The sequence below is a fragment of the Oreochromis aureus genome, linkage group 7 (assembly GCF_013358895.1).
Source record: "Oreochromis aureus strain Israel breed Guangdong linkage group 7, ZZ_aureus, whole genome shotgun sequence".
Classification (NCBI taxonomy): domain Eukaryota; kingdom Metazoa; phylum Chordata; class Actinopteri; order Cichliformes; family Cichlidae; genus Oreochromis; species Oreochromis aureus.
Window position 1 is genome coordinate 44,725,079 of NC_052948.1, and position 22,621 is coordinate 44,747,699.

At 43.0% G+C, this 22,621-nt stretch overlaps 1 protein-coding gene across 4 annotated transcripts in view; it reads right to left on the bottom strand.

Annotated features, from left to right (window-relative positions):
* Positions 1–748: 748 nt before the first annotated feature.
* LOC116334243 (mediator of RNA polymerase II transcription subunit 13-like) overlaps positions 749–22,621 on the bottom strand; it is an 86,024-nt gene continuing 64,151 nt past the window's right edge. For 3 of the 4 annotated variants that reach the window (XM_039615212.1, XM_039615211.1, XM_039615210.1), the window contains 27 exons: positions 19,397–19,542; positions 17,164–17,370; positions 15,847–16,011; positions 15,574–15,730; positions 15,366–15,470; positions 14,492–15,148; positions 14,149–14,362; positions 12,831–12,909; positions 12,597–12,718; positions 12,287–12,383; positions 11,922–12,139; positions 10,515–10,693; positions 8,954–9,879; positions 8,545–8,724; positions 8,197–8,426; positions 7,901–8,099; positions 7,516–7,783; positions 7,180–7,432; positions 6,908–7,096; positions 6,569–6,792; positions 6,324–6,466; positions 4,728–4,886; positions 4,251–4,415; positions 3,853–4,007; positions 3,366–3,530; positions 3,055–3,164; positions 749–2,746 (listed from right to left, as the gene is read on the bottom strand). In XM_039615212.1, coding sequence (XP_039471146.1) covers positions 2,614–2,746; positions 3,055–3,164; positions 3,366–3,530; positions 3,853–4,007; positions 4,251–4,415; positions 4,728–4,886; positions 6,324–6,466; positions 6,569–6,792; positions 6,908–7,096; positions 7,180–7,432; positions 7,516–7,783; positions 7,901–8,099; positions 8,197–8,426; positions 8,545–8,724; positions 8,954–9,879; positions 10,515–10,693; positions 11,922–12,139; positions 12,287–12,383; positions 12,597–12,718; positions 12,831–12,909; positions 14,149–14,362; positions 14,492–15,148; positions 15,366–15,470; positions 15,574–15,730; positions 15,847–16,011; positions 17,164–17,370; positions 19,397–19,542 — 5,845 coding nt within the window. In that variant the 3' untranslated portion in view covers positions 749–2,613. The remainder of the gene's footprint in view (positions 2,747–3,054; positions 3,165–3,365; positions 3,531–3,852; positions 4,008–4,250; positions 4,416–4,727; positions 4,887–6,323; positions 6,467–6,568; positions 6,793–6,907; positions 7,097–7,179; positions 7,433–7,515; positions 7,784–7,900; positions 8,100–8,196; positions 8,427–8,544; positions 8,725–8,953; positions 9,880–10,514; positions 10,694–11,921; positions 12,140–12,286; positions 12,384–12,596; positions 12,719–12,830; positions 12,910–14,148; positions 14,363–14,491; positions 15,149–15,365; positions 15,471–15,573; positions 15,731–15,846; positions 16,012–17,163; positions 17,371–19,396; positions 19,543–22,621) is intronic. The other variant, XM_039615214.1, reaches the window with a different exon arrangement.

Below are 22,621 nucleotides of genomic sequence, written 5' to 3' on the forward strand. Positions count from 1 at the left end.
ACACCATTTCACGTTTGAGCTGTTGCTCTACACAGACCTACAGCCAGCATTTATGTCCGTAAAAGATTTTGAATCAATGTATATCCTAGTCAGAGTCACACTTACTTTACCAATTAGTTACTGTAAATGGTGAATCCTGAACCCACTGCTTGCCTTTTTTTTCTTTTGATACATTCTGTGCACATGTGCATTTGAATTAAACTAAGCATGATTAAAGTAAATGAAGCAGACATAGTCATCAGCCATTCACATTAAATAATTTAGAAGTATATTCAGCAAGTGCAACTGTGAGTCAGCCTGTAACATGACTTTTTGAAACTCTGCCATTGAATTTCGCATTAAGAATTCAGGTTGTAGCCCTGCAACAGTTTGGCAACCTGTCCAGGGTGTATCCTGCCTCTCAGATAGGCTTCAACCTCCCACAACTCCGAATTGGATGAGCAGAAGATGGATGCATGGAGGAGGTTGTATATCATAGCAAATTTGGCTCTGTAATTCTTGGCACATGTTGGGGCGCTTAATACATCCTTGTCTACCCGAGTACTGTTGCTGACCATGTCCGTCCCTTTCTGGTTTCTTTAACAGCTGTGTGATGCTATCATGTTAATATGGGCCAAAATCTCTGAGAAATATTTCCAGCACCTTGTTGAATCTAGTCCACGAAGAATGAAGGTAGTTCTGAAGACAAAAGGGTGTTCCTAATGAAAAGCCTAGCTAAATATCACCAGTAGAATAAAAAACAGTAGCATAACATGTAACAACACAACTTTACTTAGATGCAGGACTTGTTTACATTTAACCATAAACTGGATAACCCAAAAACGTGTGAATAGTATGGAATAATGTTTTAAAAACATGACAAACAGTCTGAAGTTTGCAGTATTCGGTATTAAAGGACACTGAACACAACTTCATTTGCAAGAGTTTTAATAATTTACTAAAAAAAAGAGTGTAAAAGTAACAGATCTCTCCCACCAAAGTGGATCTGTTTGATATTCAAAGTGATGACAGATGTAACAAATTTTTGCAAACTTGCCTTTGTACATTTGTGTATACTTACTTGGCAATTTAACCTCTTGGCTGTAATTAAATGAGTTTTGCACTGTATACTGTATATCAAAAAAAAAAAAAAAAAAAAAAGCTCAAAGGGAAAAAAAAATACTTTGATATGAATTACGTGAAAGTAAACCAACCAGCATTAAATGTACAACTTTAAGAAACTCCAAAAAACACATCTGAAAAGTGTATATACAAACATGCTAGGAATCTAACAAAGAGCAGACTGAGGGAAGCTGAAGAGAGACAGGCCTTTCTAATGGTTTTCTTGACATCATTTAGGAGAGCCAATAAAGTAAAGCATCGTTCGGAAATGTTTCATAATCTCGCAATACCGTGGTTTTTTATTGCCTATTTCAAGTTTTTGTTAGGAGAATAGGAACACTTTATAAATATACAATTCATAGCGTATCTCCTGTGTGAATTTAATTTAACTTAAATAAAAAGTTAAAATGTTCAGCATCTGTAGAAAACAAAAAGAAACTAAAATGCATCTTTAATAAATGCTCAGACTGTGCCCATCCCCAGTAACATTAAGTGCCTGCTTGAAAGAGGTAATATATATTTATGTATGTACACATATATATATATATATATATATATATGTATATATATCAAATTCTATGACATGATATAATTTGTATAAATATGGCGTCTTTACAACTGCATTAAAATGACAAATTTTTATTTCAGATCCCAAGACGATTAATGGTCGAATGGGAACAAAAAGGCCTTGTTTAAGTTTCTCATTTTCTTGTTTTAAATATTAAAAATAAGTCTTGATTCTTTGTAAATGTATGCCATACATTATAAACAACACGTGTTACTCAACTGTACAAATATTTTCCATCGTGTTCATATCTACAACACTTTGGAAGGTACGAGGGGGAAAAAAAGTGCCATTATCAAATAGTCCCCCGTTCTGGAGCGAGTGGGAGTTGCTCCTCTCAGAGTGAAGGTAAACGTTTCGGTAACCAACCAGCAACCGAGACACAAGGAGCTCAGTTCTATACAAAAAAATGTAAAAACACCTTTGATGTAACAAAGACACGCGCTTGTGATCTCACGTCACTCTGCTGGTTGTAAAACACGTCATGTGGAGTCATGTGACGCTGCACAGAAGTCCCTTTTGACAGTTGAGGGTGTTTAAAAAAAGAACCGTACGGAGCTTCTCTGTAAAAGTCATCCACAGATGCTTCCAAACACTCAAAGACATGCTGCCCATGTGGGATATAATGGGTTATAGTTGGGATGGATCTGTCCGTGTTCCCCGAAATGTTTACAGAACCATTTCTGAAGGTGCACCCTGCACTGGCTTTCCACTGCGTCGCAGCTGAGTGACGTTGCTGTTGAAAACATTTCGCTCTTCTTTTATTCGTTACATTCCAGGCATGGGATTGTCTGGCTTGTCCTGTCCTTTATTTGGCCATCAATCCATGTCTACCTAATACAACAGAGGAGCTCTGGTGCTCTCTGGTGGTCGGAAAGAGGTGTAGGCACAGGAGAAATTAAGCTAACCCTCGGCCTTTGACTGCTGTCCTGGAAGTCTCACAAAAGCTAAAGCATGTTTAGGATGGCATTGTACATCTGGACTAGTATGGCCAGGTGGACGGGCAGGCAGGATTGGCGATCTTGAGTGGCAGGGGTACACGTCAGCCAAGAGAGGGCATTGTACTGCTCCAGCACAAACCTATGAGTGGAAAATATACACAGTTTTATCGAGGCGCTAGGTAAAAACTGCTGAAGAGGAAAAAATGTAACTGCTGTTTTGTCTATGAGATCACACCTAATTCTGAACTCATTCTTCACACTAACAAAAATATGCAAACATCTGCCAAAGGTGATCATTATGAACTTTTCAAGAACTATAAGAAGAAGGCTTCATATTTTCAGGCTTTATGCATCTTCCTTCATCTGAATTGTTGGTGCTAATATGAAACATATAAATTTATCACGCTTGTCGATTTCATTAGCATTTAATGCACATAATGAAGTTACCTGAGCACGTCAGAGGTGGTCTTTGAATCCAAGGGGTGGGGGGCCCTCTTAGTCTTCTCTGACACGATCTCATCTGACTGTGTTATGGAGATGTGGTGGTGGAGAGAGGCCTGCGGGCAAGAAACACAAAGCAGTTTAAAGTACTGAAGTTTGACTGTAATGAGAATCTGTATGACTTTTTGAAGTTTACCTGAAGATTTTATAAACGGATCTATAAACAAATCAATAAATTTCAGGTTTGTGTCTCTCTGAGTTTCTCCCTCTGTCTCTAATCCTGAAAGCTTTACATTCATTTGCAGTGTTGTGGGTACCTTGAGGAAAAGCGGACACTGTTTCTCAGCCTGCGGGCAAGAGGCCCAAAACCAGTGAGGAAGTCCGTTCGCCTGTGCAGTGGAGACGTAGTAGCCCAGAGCCAGCGGCTGCTGCTTTAGCTCCTCCGGGGGATTGTCCCTTGACAGCAAGCGCTCTCCCTGGCTCTGCAGACAGAGAGAATGCCAGCAAATAAATATTACCTTCATTGCAATCCGGGGTCATGGCCTGTATAATTTATTCATCTGTCAACAGGCTATATTTCTGACCATGTGCACTGACAGCTGTGGGCTGTCTTCCTTAAACAGAACTGTGTACGTTAGCATTTTATGACAGGCAACTCTTCATTTTTCAACCGAAATAAAACGGTTATGTGTAAACACAGCTCGTTTACATTTTAAAATATACGACAGTCGCTCTTTTTCTTTTGTTACAGGGTGCCACTTGTTTCAAGCCTCTGCATTTTCTTTCCACTGAACCTTGACTCACCCTGGTGTGCTGGAAATGGGATCCCATTCCCATCCCAGATGGAGACCCAGGCGAGGGCACGGGAGAGGTGTTGGGTGAAGAGTGGAGGTTCAGCATTATGCCAATGCCAATGTCATTCTCCAGTTCATCAGGAAAGGGAAGATCAAACATGTCATCTGAGGAGAAAAAGTAAAGTAAATGCATACTTTACTCATCATAACATCAACTATCTGTGGTCATTAAAAGCCTACTCAAAGCACACAGCAGCACATATCTGAAAACTATTTTCAATGTGACTTTCAAAGCACAAGGACGCCACCTGTTGGTACAAAAATACCATTGTATTTATCGAACTGTTCAAGGTCTACTGCTAAATAATCTTATTACTCTAGCATAACTGCTATCCTGGGAGGCGTTACCATTATTGTCTTCTGTCGGGTAGGAGCTGGACGCCAGCTGGGTAGTTGAAGAAGTTGGGAAGACTAGAATGTGTGTACAGGAAGCATCCTGAGGTGTGTTTAGCTGCGAGGTCTGCAAGTTCAAAGCAGTGCTGCGGCCAAACACAGAGCCCATGGTAACCGCATCTGGATCCGCATAAACAGAAACACACAAAAGGTGAGGGGAAAACTCAGATTATGTCTTGTATTTATTAGCTATTAAACTGAAGTGGTCAGCACATGTGTAATTATTTATTATAGCTCAATACAAACATTTGTTTATGTACACTTTTTCTTAGTTGCACACTGGTGCAATAAATTTCTGTTATTAATCTGTTACTCTCACTGTTGTGATGTCTGAATGCTCAAGTATCCGCTATTATTAGTGCCACGGCCATAAACATGACAGCTAAACTCATAATTTATTATGCTAACTGCGAAAGTGGGTGAGCTACTTACCAGGCATGACCACGAAGGAGCCCTGTGGCTCCAAGGCGACCAGGCAGGCGCTGAGGATTGTTGGAGAGTCAGCAGCTGAGATCCCACACATGCGGCACGCCTCCCTCAGCTGGCGTCCTATTGAGTGGAGGGAGTGCTCCCCAAGGAGTGAACTCCAGTCTAGTAAGAGAGAAAGAGTGGGAGATATAGAGATGTAGCATGAAAAGCAAAGGTCTTAAGAGAGAGCAAGTTATGAAATGTCTTTCCATTATAAAACGTGTCTCTATGTGCGCACGTGTGTTTGTGCACCAGTCTATGCCTACATCTGTAATCAGTACAGGTGGGTAACACGAAACTCTCCATTGAAAAGGTCAGAAAATTAAATTACAATAAAAGAATAAAAGAAGAGTTCATCAGAGAAGTCTGTGCTGACTGAATGGCCCAGTTGTCTTTGCTTAAAGCCAGAAACTGAGCAAGTCCACTGAGTCCCAGCGTCCTTTCAGTGGATTATATGGAGCTCAAAAAATTAAAGGAACACTTTTCATTCAGAGTATAGCGTCGCATCAGTTAAACCTCTGGGATATTTATGTTGTTAAGTAGCAGAGGGGGTTGTTGATCAGTTTCAGCTGATTTGCTGTTAATGAATTTAAGAACAGGCGCACTAGAGGGGCAACAATGGGACAACCCCTACGGGAATGGTTTTACAGGTGGAGGCCTCTGGCATTTTTTTGTCTCCTCATCTTTTCTGTTTTTTTCACTAGTTTTGCATTAGGCTAGGGTCCGTGTCACAACTGGTGGCATGAGGTGATACATGGACCCTAAAGACTTTGCATAGCTACCCTAACTTCTCCAGTTGTGTCTCCCAACAAAGTCCCAGGAGCATGGAGGAGATCCCAGGAGAAAGGAAGTAACTCTAGAAGAGCTGGACAGGGTCGTAGAAGGTCCTTTACCCATCAGCAATACTGGTATCTACTACTTTGTGCAAGGAGGAACAGGATTAGCACTGCCAGAGCCAGAGCCCTAGAGAATGACCTCCAGCAGACCACTGATATGAACGCCTCTGATCAAACAATCAGAAACAGACTTCCTGAGGATGGCCTGAGGGCCTGACGTTCTCTAGTGAGCCCGTGCCCACTTCCCTGTGGGGCATGATTGGCATTTCCCATAGAGTACCAGAATTGGCAGGTACACCACTGGCACCCTGTGCTTTCCACAGAGAGCAGGTTTACCCTGAGTACATGTGAAAGATGTGAAACGTTGGGCTGACTATAACATCATTCAGCATGACCAGAGCTCAGTGATGTCCTGGTCCAGGTCTGATTGTGGAGGCCTTGAACATCTTTTCATTCCTAACACATTGCCCAGTCCATATCACTATAGATATTACAAATAGATATTTTCTCTCATTGAGATCTGATGTGTTTTCTAATGATCAATTTCATTTTTTTCAGCACTGTAATATTGATAGATGTACAGTATGAAGAGTAAAGGTCAGTCCCTAAATTAACCCTCAAGACTTTTTACTGCTATCTTGCAACAAACACTATTCTACTGCACACTATACTTCCTCTGCTGATAACCTATCAGAAAGAACTGAAAATGAGTTGCGTCACTCACCTTTAAGCTCCCCGTGGCCTAGTCGGCCTAATCGACCAATAACAATCCTCCATGGCAGTGATGTCATCTGAATGATGCCAATGCACCACTCCCACAGCTTCTGTAGTCCCATCTTCCTAGCTGACACCTTAGGACGGCGGGCTCTGAAGTGAGAATGAAATCATGAAAAATGCTAGAAAGATCGGACCACCATGTCACACCAAACACTATGACAGGACAGGCCTTTCACTGAAACCATTTCTCACCTGTTGGGCACATCAATGTTGATGATACAACTCTCCAAGAGCTCTCCTTGCTGGTCAGTGCAGGAAACAAGCAGCCAACGCTGGTCATGTGACAGGCAGTATCCTACAAAGAGCACGTTGTATTTGGGAGGCAGCTCTGCCCATATTTCTCCTGGTTCTGGCTGCTTGGGACGGCTCGGACCGAGCACAAAGGGTGGAGTGTACAGCTGCAGTGGGCTGGGGTGCTAAATTAAACAATTAGGATTTTATTAAAAAGGGAAGTTATTATATATATATATATATGAGTGAATATACTACAGTTACTGAAACCAAAACATATCATTGAACTGTCGTGCTTACCTCTGGACTCTTAAGTACCGAACTGACAGTGGAAACTGGGCCAAAACCAGTCAGGGACTTGATATGTGTTTGCTGGGGTAGTAGACGCCTGCATTGAGAGTAACAAGAGAAGGCCAGGGAGCGCAGGTGTTGCAGGTACAAATGGCTCTCTCCGCTAGCTGGCTGGAGGAGATACTGGCACGGCACCACCTAAAATACAAATGATGCAAAGAAATGTTGAGGATGGCGATCAAAAGTAAATTCTGCTTCCTGCCTCGCAATTATTTTCTTACCTGTAGCACCAGTGCGGGTCTTGTTGTTTCAGGCAGTGTCTGCAGCATCTCTGTGTAGCAGCGGAGAAGCCCTAGCAGCCAAATGCTACTTGACTCTACCTCGTCACCTTCTTCCTCCTCCCCTCCATCGTTTCTCGCTCCGCTTGAGCTCAGGAAAGCGTCCACTATGTAAATAACGATAGCTGGTGGGTTGGCATGGCTGTCCACTGAGTCAGCCACAGTGGGGATGCCAATTCTAGACTGCTCGGAAGAGCTGAAAAAAGAGCAGAGGACACAAGCTTCAGTGTAAATGAGCTGGAACAACAGCTGAGATGTTTAAATCATTCTTAATCTTACAGTTCAGGGTTTTCTGCTGGTGTGTTGGCTGGTGGGGTGGAACTAGGAGGTCCTTTGGAGTCACTGGCTCCTCCTTGGGTCTCTTCTGTCTGGCCTGAGGTTGCTCCAGTTGGGGCTGAAGCATTTACTGAACTGGCACCACCTGTAGTTTGTTCTCCTTCTTGAGTGGAAGAAGAAGGCTGAGCTGAGGATGTGTTGTTCACAGGCGGCTGGGCTTTGGGAGGTAACAGAAGACTGCTGTCCAATGGCAGGGCAGAGAGCTGGGGGCCTGAAAGCGATAAAAAGAATACATGCTCATCTTCATTCACTGAAGATAAAGAAATATACAGATTCAAAAACAGAGCTAATGCGATCCAGTTAGTTTACTCTGTTCAGTGATTCTCACCAAGCTGCTGCTTGCAAGCATAAGCATAAAGTTTGAGTTTGTTGAGGTTGTCAGTGTGCTGCTGTCCAACCCAGGGTCCAGTCAACCACTGGTCCACATCCAGCTCCTCCAGCTTTTCTTTCTCCACATCTTCTCCCACGCGCACGATGCCATCTCTGGACACCTTGGCCAGTGGACGGTGCTTCCCAAGACGGCATGTCTGGAATAGGAGTTGGGAAAAGGACATGAAAGTCTCAAAGTATGTACAAATGAGTTGAAATCGGACCGTGGCTCTTATTGGGAGTTCAATCTCCTACCTCATAAACAGCACTCAGCTCCAGAAAGAAGGATCGGGCAGCAGACAAAAGCGAGGGGCTGTTGGGACAAACCACCATATAAGCAACATCTCGTTGCCCACCGTAAGGTTCCAGCAGCAACTTCTCCCAGAAAGGCAACGCCAGCGGGGACAGTGCCAAGAAGTCCCGCTCCCGGTCATAACCCAGCAGCACTGTAGGAATGGGCAGGGGCTCCGGAGACTCCTCTGAACCTAAGGAAGGAAAACATTGTGATATCTTTAAGATATATATTATGGCACAAAATATACAGGTAAAATTCAACACAAAGCGCTAGCTGTTCACGCAAACACTAAGAATGCACTGACTCACCATAAGAACCTCTCCCTGCCATCTTATGAAACTGCTGCCAGGTGAGCGGACCCTGAACATGCTGGATGTTTTCCCAGGTCCGTCCTGTTCTCTTTTTCTGGATGGCATCCTGCAGGAAAGGCTGCAAAGACAGCAGCATACGCACCATATCCTGTGACGACAACATGCTCATATCCACCACTTTCGAGACACACGCACATATACACACATACACACACAGAAAGTATACAGATGCACAGGCGTTAACAAGATTCTGAACACCAGAGAAACAAAGAAATACATAAAGAAATACGAAATACGTCATAGTTTACATATAAAAGCAGCCCAGCATGCATAATAAATATCTTAATTTAAGGGATTTTATCATAATTATTTATCCACTCTTTAGAAGCCAGACCACAATTCTTACCATTAGTGTGAGGCCAGGAGTGGAGAGCGGTACTTCTGACAACAGATAGATCTACTTTCCCTCCTGTGGGGTTATCCACGTACTGAAGTCCCTGCTCCAAAGCATTGTAGCAGGCCGTACAGGCGTCACTCCCATCTGCCCACTGCTTTTCAGACATCCAGCTCTGGAGGAGTGCCCCTTTGCGGCCGTGGCAGGAGCAGCTCAGGGGGAGATGAAGTGAAGCCAGAGAAGAAATGGGGTGGGAGCACTGTTCCTGTAAAAGGACCATGACCGCAGGAGAGGCAGGCGCTGCATCCTGCGGTCGCTTGGCCTTGGAGTCTCCCATAGTCGGGTCCCGTCTGGAAAGTGCTAACCTCCTCTCAGCTGCTCGCCCTACCTCGGAGGTTCGACCAAAAATGTCGAGCTCGTCCTCCAGGAAGAGGCCTGTTCCGAGGGCCAGTCGCCTGTTCACGATGGCGCTGAAGCCACACATGCAGCGGTATTGATCTTCACCAGTTGAATCTGGGATATAAACCCCCACGTCTGCTCCTTTGACATTCTGGTTGCAGGCACAAATACAGCAGCTGTCAAAGTTGCGATCCTTGAAGACACTGAGGACAGAGTCTGAGAGCAGGAGGATTGTGTACAGGCTGTGGGCCTCAGGCAGAGACGGGCCCGGCCGAGCTAGGGGCTCTACAGAGCTGAGCGGCAGGCTTGTAGAAGGGGTGGAAACTGGTGAGCTAAGCTCAGTACCATCCTGCTTTACTGAACCCTGTCCAGAGCTTGCGGTGTTAATACCCCGTGGTGTACGTGGAGTTCTTGGGGTGGGCACAGAGAAGCGTGGGGTGGCAGGAGATGGGAGGATGCCAGTAGTGATACTGGTAGAGGCAGTAGCTCCACTCATCTGCACATAGTCCTGGTCGGCGAGGGGAACACTTGGAATATTTCTGGAAAAAGAATCGAAAAAACACAAACAAATAGCGAGACAAACAAGATTAGTGTAACTGTCTGGAGAGCATCTCTTAAAGGTCGTGCAGTTTGTTCCAAACACAAAAGGAAATCCTCAAACTAAGTGATACCATGCTTAGAGCACTACACTCTTTCCAGTGAGGCTAAAAAGTGCCCACAAGCCATCCTTTCAGGACTTGCATGCTTAAAAAAAACCTTTAAAATGAACTCATTAATTATCCTTGGTAGATTAAAATCCTTGCCACCAGGGGGCAGCGTTTCACCAGTGTTGAGATGTTTTGGATGTCTGCTTTTCTTTAAACTACCCTCTTTTTTTGCCTGGCCATCATTGTAAATAAGAATGTGTTATTAATGACCAGCCTGGGTAAATAAAGGTTACAGTGACAGGTACAAGCTAAAACTACATGAAAGTAAAGCTGGGCCCTAATTCTCTCCAACACAATAAACAGATGTTCTACACATAAAGTCAAAACAGTTGTGGTGTCTTTGCATTCTGTTGACAGCTTTAGTTAATTTCAGAAGCTTTAAACTATTTTAAACAGTGATTTACAATTACAAGACAAGCACAAGATGAAAGTCGTTTCACTCTCTAATGTGATAACTGATTACTCACATGTATCCATCCTTGGTGAAAGCAGAATTCTGGGGATGCATGACCGTGGGGAAATGTTCCATCTTGGGCAACAAGGACCAGGAAGGACGGTAATAACACTGTTCAGGAATCTTGAGTGGTGGAAGATTCTGGCTGGGTAGGCAGGGTAGTGGAGCAAACATGGAGGAGCCTATCAGTGGCTGGACAAAGAGAGGAATAAATGTTTGTTATTATTTTATGTTATGTTGTTAAAGAGCAGAAGTTGAGGAAAAGCTTCTGTCTACTCTAGGTGCAATTATAAAGGCTATTTAGAAATCAGGCTTGCAAATAAATCAACTATAACAGTATTTTTCCAGATTTTTGGAAAAAACAACTCAGTGACCACATTATTGAATGTGTGTCCCCAGCATCGTTAGCAGTCCCTACCTTGAGTTTCAAAATTGTTGCTTATCTACTAATCACAGATTTTCAAATTATAAATACCTCCTGAAAATCACTGAAATGAATAAACCAGTGATTCCACAAAATTAATGCATCCATCCAGTTCAGTTCTGCTTCTCCATTTCAGGGTCACGGGAGGCAAGAGTCTACAGGCATAAATCAATCTGCTAATTTTCTTGAAAAACATAAAAAATTTCTTGAAAGAGCAGAGAACTGCAGTTTTTAGCAAACATCTCCTGTCTGTGGTACTCTGTTGACTATTTAAAGCAACAGGATGGCTTGGGGACACTACCCATGTTCATATTAATATGTTTTTTAGAGCAAACAGAACAGTGACATTTTCTCAGCTTTAGCTGCGTAACTGATATGTTAGCAAGATATTCCTCAGTGCTCAAGTCTTCTGTTTGCATTAGGGACGGCATTAGGATTCTAAGAAACTGTTAAAAGCAGATGTTCTCCTTGAATTATTCACACGTTTAAACATTCAATAACATGTCATAAAAAGCAGGATTATGACAACCCTTATCTGCTTTAGATCACTATGTATGTCAACTCATCATGAAGTCATATTCACTCAAATCTAATATTTATGTATTTCAGTCTTCCTTCTCATATCGAAGCTGCTCTAACAATATGATTTGCTCTGAGTAACTTGCTTGTGTTGTCAAGAAGATGCACTCAGTACGGAGCAAATGCATTCATAATGCATATGATTAGCATTCCCAGCTCACCGAACCTGCAGTCAGTACAGCTCTCTAACATTAAAAGGTATTAGTGAAACACTTCCAGTGTGATATGAGCTAGCGCCAAGTCAGCCGAGTCAGACATTTAAATAATAACAAGTAAAATGGACAATTTATCTTATTTCCATCCATCTGTGCACTTTTCTAAATTAACGCCTGCTGCAAAAAGCTAATGACATGTTTTTATACCAGGGATCAATTCAGAGTGTCAGATCTAATAATCTTAACTACCGCTTCTCCTCACCTTGATATCCTCCTGCCTGGGACTACCAATGTCATCCTCCACCTCCATCCTGTGTTCAATCAGCTGGGTGGAGGCTGCTGTAGGAAGGTGGTCAGCAGGTCCAGTGGGCGCGGGGGGCTCTTGACTCGGGGTGTCCCGATACGTCATGATGGGAGAGAAGGCTGGGTGCTGCTCTAGAGAAGGCGGGGTGGGAAACATCCGCTGGAGATCTGCTACTGCTGAAAAGAAAAAGAGATGGACAAAGAGACACAGAGAGCAGGGAGAGGTAAATAGATGGTGAGCGGAATTTAGAATATTTAACACCAAACTACTACTCGAGGGAGCTTTTGAGATTTTAAGACTAGATACTCATCAGAGTGACTCACTTGATGGATAAGGTACTGCAACTCTTCCTTCTTTTCCAATAGGACGATCTTCTGTTGACACTGGTACCTTAGTTGAGTGCTGGTTTGGGTAAACAGTCTAGAAAGTATTACAGGGTAAGTTATATTACTAAAATACTTCATACTTTAAAATTCTTAAATCTTTAACTAAAAAACTGTTTATTTTCTAATATGATATTTGGAGTTTTGTTCTTTTGTTTGTTTGTTTCAATCTAAATCAAAATTAGCACTACAAAGTGTCTTACCACTGTTAACACTGTTACAAGAATATAGATAAAACATTATATTTTACCCCCGGCTCTTCATCGTCTTCATCAAGTATGTTGTCTAGATCAGAGATGTTGACCACTAGATCTATTTCTCTGGTCAGAGAGGGATTGGTTTTAGCAGCTCCGTCGTCCTGGCCTGATTCGTCTAAAACAACACAAAACATCGTTAGACTGAACAAAAATACTCACGTGTGACATGAATTGCTGTTTTGTAGAATATGTAAATTATGTTTATGTCTGTGATTAGGACCCCCCACCTGATTTTGGAGCAGAGTTAAAAATGGACATAGCATCTTTTCCATCAGTTAACGCTCCATTGCTGGTGATTTCTTCTCCCTAGTGGAGGGATTCAAATAAAATGAAAACATTCGCAGGTTATATTCAGCACAGTTTCAGTAAAATATGTCGAGAGCCTCACTTCATTATTATAATGTACGCTTTGTGCTGCAAAATGCCTTATCCTGATAAAATGCCACATTCTGTAGCAAAGAACACAAAGCATTAGCATTTTAGCATTTGCAATATTAACTGTCAGTTTCTTCCTGTTAAAAGAGAGTTTATTCTTCCCACTGTCACCAAGTGCTTGTCATGTGATTGATGGGGTTTTCTCTGTATTGTTGTAGAGTCTTTGCCTTATAATAGAAAGTATTGGATTGAATTGAATTAAACCTACTTAAGTGTGTCATAGACAACATGATGGGTTAAAGTTTATTATTCACTGTCCATTTAGCTTTTTTTGACTTGTCCACCCTACTAGGGGCTTATCCAAGTCTTTAGCTGCTAAATGCTCTGTTATATTCACCCTCTGGCTCACGGCTGTTAAACTCATTTTACTACATGAGCTGCATATATTTAAATTTGAACTTAAGTAGGCTAGACTACTAATAACCTATAAAGACTATAACCTATAAACTTTTTTTAGTGTTAACAAGTGTTTAAAGGAAATGCCCTTTTTTCACTGTAGACCCATACTGAATAAAATAGCAAATTCTCTATTAATTCATTTATAGTGAAAAGAAACACAATTTTCTGTTTGGTTTTTTTATGGTGTGTCTATTACTTATTTTGGTGTAGCATGGCAGGTCAGGAGTCTTTGTCGGTACAAAGGCTGTAAAAATGACGATGATTCAGATCTCTGGACACTCAGTTTGGACTTTCATGACGTGATCAGTTTTTAAGCTTGAAACCCAGAGGAAAATCTACATTTATACTTTACATCTTTGCAGTAGTCACATTTTGCAAAGTGGAATGGATGGCCTGGTTTTGACCCCTGGGCTGGACCTTTGAAAGCCCAGGCCTGGTTGATAACTATGTCTGCTGTTTGGGTGACTGGACAGATAAGACTGATAGCTTTATTTATTTTATTTTTTTACTCTAAACAATTACCTGTTACAGCACGATTGATGGCAACTGTAAAACTAAATTAAACAACAAAGCTACTATGAGACTTCCTTGCATACAAGTGGTCATGCAATCCATAATTAATAGATAAATATTGATTTTAACCACGTTACATTTTTCCTGAATCCACTTTTTTGGTTGGTATTTGTATTTTCAAACTGTGTGTTGTCCTACCTTGGCCTTCTTGCTTGGTTCTCGCCCTTGACCCTTTAATCTCTTGGAAGTGGAGAAAGTGTACTCAATGTCTCCTTCCTTAAAGTCATAGGGATCGTCCCCATTATCCCGAAGTGCCTCCACACCTGGCTGCTGGAACAGGCCCAAAGTTTGGATGTGTTCCCTCACTCGCTCCTCTGAGATTTTAAATCTCTTGTGCGCCTGTGCGTATAGTCTAAAGGAGACAAAAGAACAAGTTTATTCTTCTGTGTTCTCATGTACCATACAAATGCACTAAATTCCCAGTATTATATTCAGTATACTTCCAAATATTATTTCCCCAACACTGGTGCAACTCTCCTACCTTTTAAGCGAAGCTCCCTCGATGGTTGTGTCTGTTGTCACTTCCTCTAGTTTATCAATGGGGAGTTCAGAGGGTCTAAAGTCAGTCTTATCAGTCCTGGGAGTCCTGAAGCCTCTCCACCAGCCAGCCCCGCTCTCCCTCTGCCTCAGCAGAGCTGCATACACAGCTGTCTCGCTAGTAATCACCCCCAATCCTGAAGCACCATCTTGACAGACGGGCATATCCACAGGCCCATCCATAGCCTCTGGGTCTTGTACCCGGGGGTGCGGGCTAAGAGTGGGTGGAAGTGGAGATACTGGTGAATGGAGAAGGGACTCAGGGGCTTTTCTGCCATTGGAGTGGGGCTTGGAATACTTGCAGGTTGGCAGAGTGGCCAGGGACTCTATGGGTGGATCCAGCGCCACGAGGCCACCGAGCTGGGGCCCTCCTGGAGAGTCTTGTTCCAGAGGACTCTCCTGTGTGACAGACAGACGATGGTGGAAAGGAATAACAGCTGGCCTCTTGGACTGTTTGTCACCCTTTTCTGTCTTGTCACTGGTCTTGTGTTTGGGCAGGGAGGGAGTGTATAATGATGAGCCAGAAGACTGAGTGGGGTTGGCACTAGTTTGGGAGTTGGCAGTGGACGCAGTGGTCAGATTCAACTTCTGCTGCTTTAACCTGAAACAAAAATAAATAGTAATCTACTTAAAATTCTCTGAAAAGACTTCCATCTAAATTATATGTCTGAAAAGTCTGTTTTTTAAATACTTTAATATTTCTTTAAAAGACCCACAAGCAAATCCTTCTATCAGATTATCAGAGCACGCATCAGCATGAAAACAAGAACACCTGAATCTAACAAATTTGGAACAGCTTGGGTGCAATTCTGGAGTACCTAGAGCAGCTGCAGGGTGCTCTCGCTCCCAGATCGTTGAAATCCCACGTGGTAACTCCATTTGGCACTTCCTTTCGAGGCGTTACTTCAGTTGACTGATTCGGTCTGCGGGGAACGAACAGATTCATGAGGGCGCCAGCTCAGCTGCATCACTGCACTTCAATTATAATCCAGCCAAAGTCAGGGAGTAAACTCCAGATTTACTTACACATGCTGAGGCTGGTTGAGATAGCACTCCCTCCAGGCCTGATGGACCACCTGACAAGTCAGCTTCTTCCCAGAATGCTTTGGGCTGATGCTGGTGATACTCATGCTGCTATCTGGTGTGGGCACACTTGAGGCTGAGGTTACGAAGCCGCTGTCCGCTGGAAAAAAAAAAGAGAAAAAAAAAAAAGAGTGAAACACTGTCAATGTAAAGCTGTCTAGTTTCAACACTTCATCATGTGTGTATAATGCCGTGGCATGTCTGTGTGCCTGTTACCGGAGCATGGCTGCTCTGGTGATGTTGGTGGCGTCAGTGGCACGCTGCAGTGGTTCAGCTCTTTGTTGAGGCCCTGAGCTGTGGGAACAGGTGGAGGCTGCTCCACTGGTAGGTCTCCTTGGGCAACTAGCACGAAAGCAGCTGGGTAGGTCATTCTTACTCCACCTGAGAATACAAGAAAAGAGGATCTGCTGTTATGCAAAAACAGGATACATTTAAATGCTGGGTTAATTTTTTAAATGGGCACCATTTCTAGATAATGCTAATAATTAGCCTTACATAAATAAAGAAGCTGTATAATGTCTGGTTCTTTTTTGTTAATGTAATTACCCACTTTCGTACTCACCGGTCATGAAAACATAATCAAATCTAAAATCCTTTTGTACTCCTTCAGTATTATTTCTGGCTTTCCTCTTTAGATGCAAAGCAGTTTTAATTGTAATCAGGTCAAACCAAAGCTGTGGAATCAGACTGATTAGACAAAGCTGTTAGAGTAACTCCCCGGGGTTTTTTACCTCAACTTCACTTCACTATTCTTCCTTTCTGTCAGTCCTGCTCTCTCCTCCCCTGCCTTCCAGTCACTTCCTGACTTCTGCTCTTTGATAACTGACTGTAAGGATCATTGCAGTATAAGCACCTCATCCACTAATACCTCAGCTTAAACTGCCTGGGAGTCTACATGAGGACAGAGGGTAATTAATGTGATGTTGATCTCTCGGTGTTTGCTCTAGTTCCTTCTCATTCTGAAAGAACTGCAGTCCTCTTTACTAAGTACTGCTTTTTGGTAGTATTGTATGCAGGATATGAGTTTTATTGCAGACCGACTGCACAGCAAAAGTTTTTTCTTTTTTTTCTTTTTGCATTGATTAGGTGACCCTGAATCCTCCCTTAGTTATGCTGCAATAGGCCCAGGGTGCTGGGGGTTCCCATAATGCACTCAATGTTTCTTCTTCACTCACCTCTTTGACTCTCTATCTGTTATTATTTTTTGGCTCTCTTCAGCAGGCCTGTCTCTCTCCCCTCAACCCCCAGACAGTCAGAGCAGATGGCTGCCCCTCCCTAAGCCTGGTTCTGCTGGAGGTTTCTTCCTGTTAAAAGGGAGTTTTTCCTTCCCACTGTTGCCAAGTGCTTGCTCACAGGGGGTCATCTAATTTTGGGAGTTTTCTCTATATTATTGTAGCATCTTAGCCTTACAATAAAAAGCACCTTGAGGTTAGTGTTGTTGTGATTTGGTGTTATATGAATAAAACTGTACTGAATTGAATTGCATACCATTTTAAATCCAATATCTTTTTCACCACCATTACTTTTCCATACCTACAACGACCTCCACTGCCACGTGACTGTTGCGATCGTAGGCCTGGCTCGTTTCCTCTTTTTCCTTCTCTCCACCTCCCTCTTTCTGCTGAAGTACCATGGGGTAGAAGTAGCTCCACTCCTCCATCAGCTTCCGCACTGCTGGATCACTCATCTTATAGGCCTGACCTGTAAGAGTGCCGCTCAGACCGTACGGACTCAGGATCACTGCATAGATAAATTAATAATGTAGAGAAAGTAACAAAGTTCACACATCAGTAGCTCTGAACCATTTTATTATTTTTTTCTGCATTGAATTTTATTTTCTTTGCACAGCAAACCTTTAGTGATGGCTCATAACTGCAATGCTGAAATACTTACTCTTGTTTGTGCTATTTATACTTCTACCACTGGTAGAATTTGACTTTTTACACTAGCGAATCGAAGTGTTAAGTTTTTATACACATAACACACCAGCAGCAGCGCCTAAAATATAAGATATTACTTTTAACAAAGCAACCTGAAAGTAAAGTATGTAAAATACTTTGTAACCAACGGGATCCTCACTAGGCTATTTAACCTCTCCCCGACTGGTGCCACTGTTCCCACCTGTCTGAAGGCCTCCACTATCATTCCTATCCCCAGAGAACTGGTATAGACAGCCTCAATGACTACAGCATATAGCCCTCACATCTGTAGTCATGAAGTGTTTAGAGCGGATAATGTCTCAGCACATCCGAGACTGTCTACCCCCTATCCTCAACCCCCACCAGTTTGCTTACAGAGCAAATTGGTCCATGGAGGATGCCATCACCATCACCCTTCACAGAGCGCTGAGCCATCTGGAGAACAGGAAGAGCTACGTGAGGATGCTCTTTGTGGACTACAGCTTCCTAACCAACCGGCCTCAATTAGTCCGAAGCTGAACGTCCTTAAAAACAAAGAACTCATAATTTACTTCAGGAGACACAGACAGGTCCACTCCCCTCTGATTATAAAGGGAGAACAGCAATCTGTCTCCACCTTCAGGTTTCTGGGCACCGACATCTCTGCTGATCTGACCTGGAACTGCAACACCAACGCCCTGGTAAAGAAGGCCCAGCAGTAGCTGCACTTCTTCAGTGTCCTGAGGAAGAATAAGCTTGACCAGAAGCTGCTGCTGGTCTTCCACCACTCCTCAGTGGAGAGCATGCGCTCCTACTGCCTGGGTGTTTTGGTACACAGGGGCTACAACAAGGAAGGGTGCTCATACAGTAATTATCACAGCCCAAAAAAATCACTGGCTGCCCTCTGCCACCCCTGGAGGCCATCGCCAGATCCTCCTCTCTCAGAAAAACCAGCGCCATCACAGGTGACAGCATGAACCCCACTCACCACCTGTTTGACCTGCTGCCCTCTGATCGGCGCCTCAGGTCAATCAGGTCCCACACCTCCAGACCCTAACCCTAACCCCCCAAACCTTCCACTGGGTCATTTGGACTGTTAACAAACACTGTTAACAAAGCCATGGTCTGAGTAACCCCCCATCACTCAGGCCACTCTATTTCTTTACACTACTTCCAAGCACTTTGCAACTTGTTCTCTATTGTGTGCCTTTTTCTTCTTTTTGTATATATATCCTTCTTGATTGTATATATTTCTCCCATTTGCTGGTTATTCCTGATGTCTGCTATTTATATTTTATTCCAGCACAGTTGGACCACCGACAAGAAAGGGCTAATCTATTCTATTCTAATTACATACTGATTTGTATAATGCACAAAATAGTGTCACACTCACAAGACCAAAAATAACTATTATTTGTGCATCACAACAGATTTTGCTCATTCATCCAAGCAATAAGCAGTCATGTGTCGTTGTTATTTCAACTGTGCGGTAATACTAAAAACACATGACTGAACCACACTGCTGGTCTGAGTGATGTTTCATTATTATAAACAGCATGGGCACAATTGTTTATTCAGAAACAACTCTATGGGCTACAAACAGTGATCGCCTGTATTTCACTTAACTGTGGCTTCTTGAAAGTGAAAGCAAAAGCGTTCAAGTGTAAACGATTCAAACGCTTCCTCTCTACCTGTTGCTGACTTGACTGTCGTCTCATATTCCATTAAGGAAATTAAGAGACTTCCATTTGTACATAATAATAATCACACCTCCGTTGGATATATACTGAACACGAGGATTGCTTTGTTTTACATGCATAAGCACTAGAAGAAAAAAACATAATAATACATCGGGTTTGTGGTGTTACCCTGTACTGGTGTGACGGAGGTCTGCGCGAGACGGATGTGGTGTTCTGTGATGTGGTACGCAGGCTGGTGCTGGGCAATCTCCACACTTGTGCACACGTTGCTCTCTCCATGGAGGAAGAAGGAGAAGGAACACGACAGGTGTTCGCTGGGGAGAAACGACAGTGAAGATTCAGATGATGGGATCAGGGATGAGCGTAAACAGCGTAGAAATGTGGTGGCGCGCTCGGTGTGCTGACCACAGAGACACGGGAGCGAGTAAAGGTACACAGCCTGATAAAATAAAACTCGTTGGCAATACAACACAGTTCACGCTGTCCATTTTAATTACATGTAAATTTTTCAGTGTAACACAATTAATTTTATCTAAATTCATTTACAGAGTCATTACGTTACTTGAGACTGAATAAACCCAAAGATTGGATCGTCTAAAAAAAATGTTTAAAAAGTAAAACATGAAGCTGCCTGCCTTTTAGGCCACAGAATAACAAATGAGAGCATTTCTGCAAATAGCAATTTAGAGAGCAGCCTCAGAATGGATCTTGGTAAAAGCCTCGCTGAGCTCCACCTTCATTGATCATCTTCATCAGTTACCAGATATGCTCCTTATTGCAGGTATAAATCCTCATTTGCTTATGAGTGATTGTGGTGACTACATGTTTACATTATGCAGCGCTCTCTTTATTACACAGCCTGGGCATAGTTCATCATGTTTTTCTTTTTTTTTTAATCACAGAGGATAATTGCTGGGGCCTTATTACAATCTATGTACCAGTGGGCGGGCTGGACATCATCACAAGTACCTCGACAGCTTCACTGATGTATATTTTTAATCTTTAAACTTCCTTGCTACCTTGGTTTATAGATATCAGACTGACAATAAAGTCAGCAGGTACTGTAATCTTCTTGCGATTACCCTGCTGCCTATGCAATATCCCTTCTGCCCCGAGGGAGCTTGACCTCCATTTGAGTCGTAATGGATCATCAAATTCAATAAAATGGCCAGCTCCACAGTCACTCATTTGGGCAGAGCTTAAAACGCAGTCTAGGGTGACGGCCTCCAGATGGCGCTGAATGCACTCTAAGATAGAGCAGGCCAATTTTTTTTTCTGCTTCATAAACATTCCTGATGCTCCTGGAGAAAAAAACACATACCCTCCTAACAGCAGGTGGTTTGAACACAGGTCTGCACAATCACAGGAGAAGAGCAGAGCTGAAGCACATGCATATGCATGCACGGGGCTGCGACAAACGGGTGCACAGGCGCATGTCGCCTCCACACCTACAGGCGCTGCCCCACTGTCTCCCTCACGCACGCACACACACACAGACAGACACACACAGTTCATCATCTCTGCAGTTCACATCTCTGCAACACATGACTCAAAATGATTTCAATGTCACTGTCCTCCAACCTTGTCCTCACTGCATCATCCCACCATATGAAGAGCTATATATAGCTGCATGGGGAAGTTCAGGCAAACAGCTGCAAGTCATGAATACCGCTCATGCACATACGCAAACAACTACAATTATCACTGAGGGATCTTTAGTCTCTCCACTCTTACATGCTTTGATTCTGAATGTGTTCACTTTTTCACACAATTTCAGCACTTGGTTGGATTAGTAAGTTTTTATTTATTTATTTATTTATTTATATATTTTATGGTTGATCAGCTCTCTGATTGGCTGATTGACTCTTGATTGGTTAACTGTACACAGTCCTGCACAAATTAAATAAGGCTGTTGAAGGCTGGTTATTCCCGTCTTATGCTTGTAATTTATTTTATATCTTTACATTATTTATATATACACAAAAATATGACTCCCTAAAGGACTGTTATAGACAGCCGAGACCTAATCGCAGGGAATCACTGTAGAGAAATATCTCTCTTTAACTATCTGTCTGTAACTCAGACATTGATCCAACATAATTAAGGGCTGGATCCTTCTGATATCTCAGCTAAATTTACTGTGCACTGATACTGACTTGTTCACAATGGGGCAGCCGAGTAAGTGCACTTGAAAAAAGTAAAAACGTCGCAGGGGGACGAGGAAATATTTGCTTGTGCAAAACATGCCGACCGATAAAGCAATCAATGAAGCCAATAACCAGTGTGCAACAATTGCAACAAAGGAACTCTCGTAACGGCAATAAATATGCGATCATATGCAAGTCAGGGAAAAGCAGAACTACAGAAAGATCATCAAGCTGTAGGGCTGACGCAGCTGGGAGATTGATGCTCCCTGTCCTTTTACAAAGGGCATTTTCCTGCACAGTAAGCGAGTGTGAGTGTGTGTGGACGCACTGGGCTCCTTGCATCCTCTGGGGCATTTGTGCAGTCGGCAGGCATGTGTGTGCAAGAGAATGGGAGACAGAGATGCGAGGCAGCTCTCTGTGCTGGGCTGTATGAGTACAGGTATTAATAAATGAAGAGGAGTGATGGTTGAGACTTGCCTAAGGGCTGACAGTACAGGAGGAGAGATAGAGAGAGGAGACAGAGAGAGTGAGAGAGGGAAGGCTGAGAGTGGGATGAGAAGAAAGAAGCGGGAGCGTGAGGGGGAAGAAAAGGGAAGACAGAAGGAGAAGAAGATGGAGAGAGCGAATTAAAGCCGTGCATGGGTAAAATTGAGACAAAAGGGGGGGTGGGGGACGGAAGGATGGAGAGGAAATTAGGAAGACAAGGAAAAGAAAGATGGAGTTAAAATGAGGAGTGAGAGCAAAACAAGTGTGTGAGAGAAAGAGGAAGAAGTGAATAATTCAGTGCCACACTCTGCAATTGCTGCACACATATCGATGAGATCAGAGTTTTAATGGGTGGCTACTGAGCATACTTTTATGGTGAAATCAATCAGGAAATGTAGAGTCAGACAACACAAAGAGACACACCGCACACTGTTTGTGTGGTTTCATGTGCATGTTATGTGCCCACAATAAGAGGTAACGGTATAAATGTAGTTGAAGCGAATGTATTACATATGTGCAAACATGCAAATGCCTTATGCATGCAGAAAGTGGCATTAAATGCAAGCACAGCTAATGCAACAACGACAACATACGGTCTAAATGCTGCACGCGTGTTTGAAGGGATTGTGTTTTGGCTCATGTGACAACGTGTGTCTTTTTACCCGATCACAACAGTACCAGCCAGCCAGCCAGCAGGGAAGCTGGTTAATGTCTGACATGCATCATGGACTTGACACAGACACACACACACACACATCTG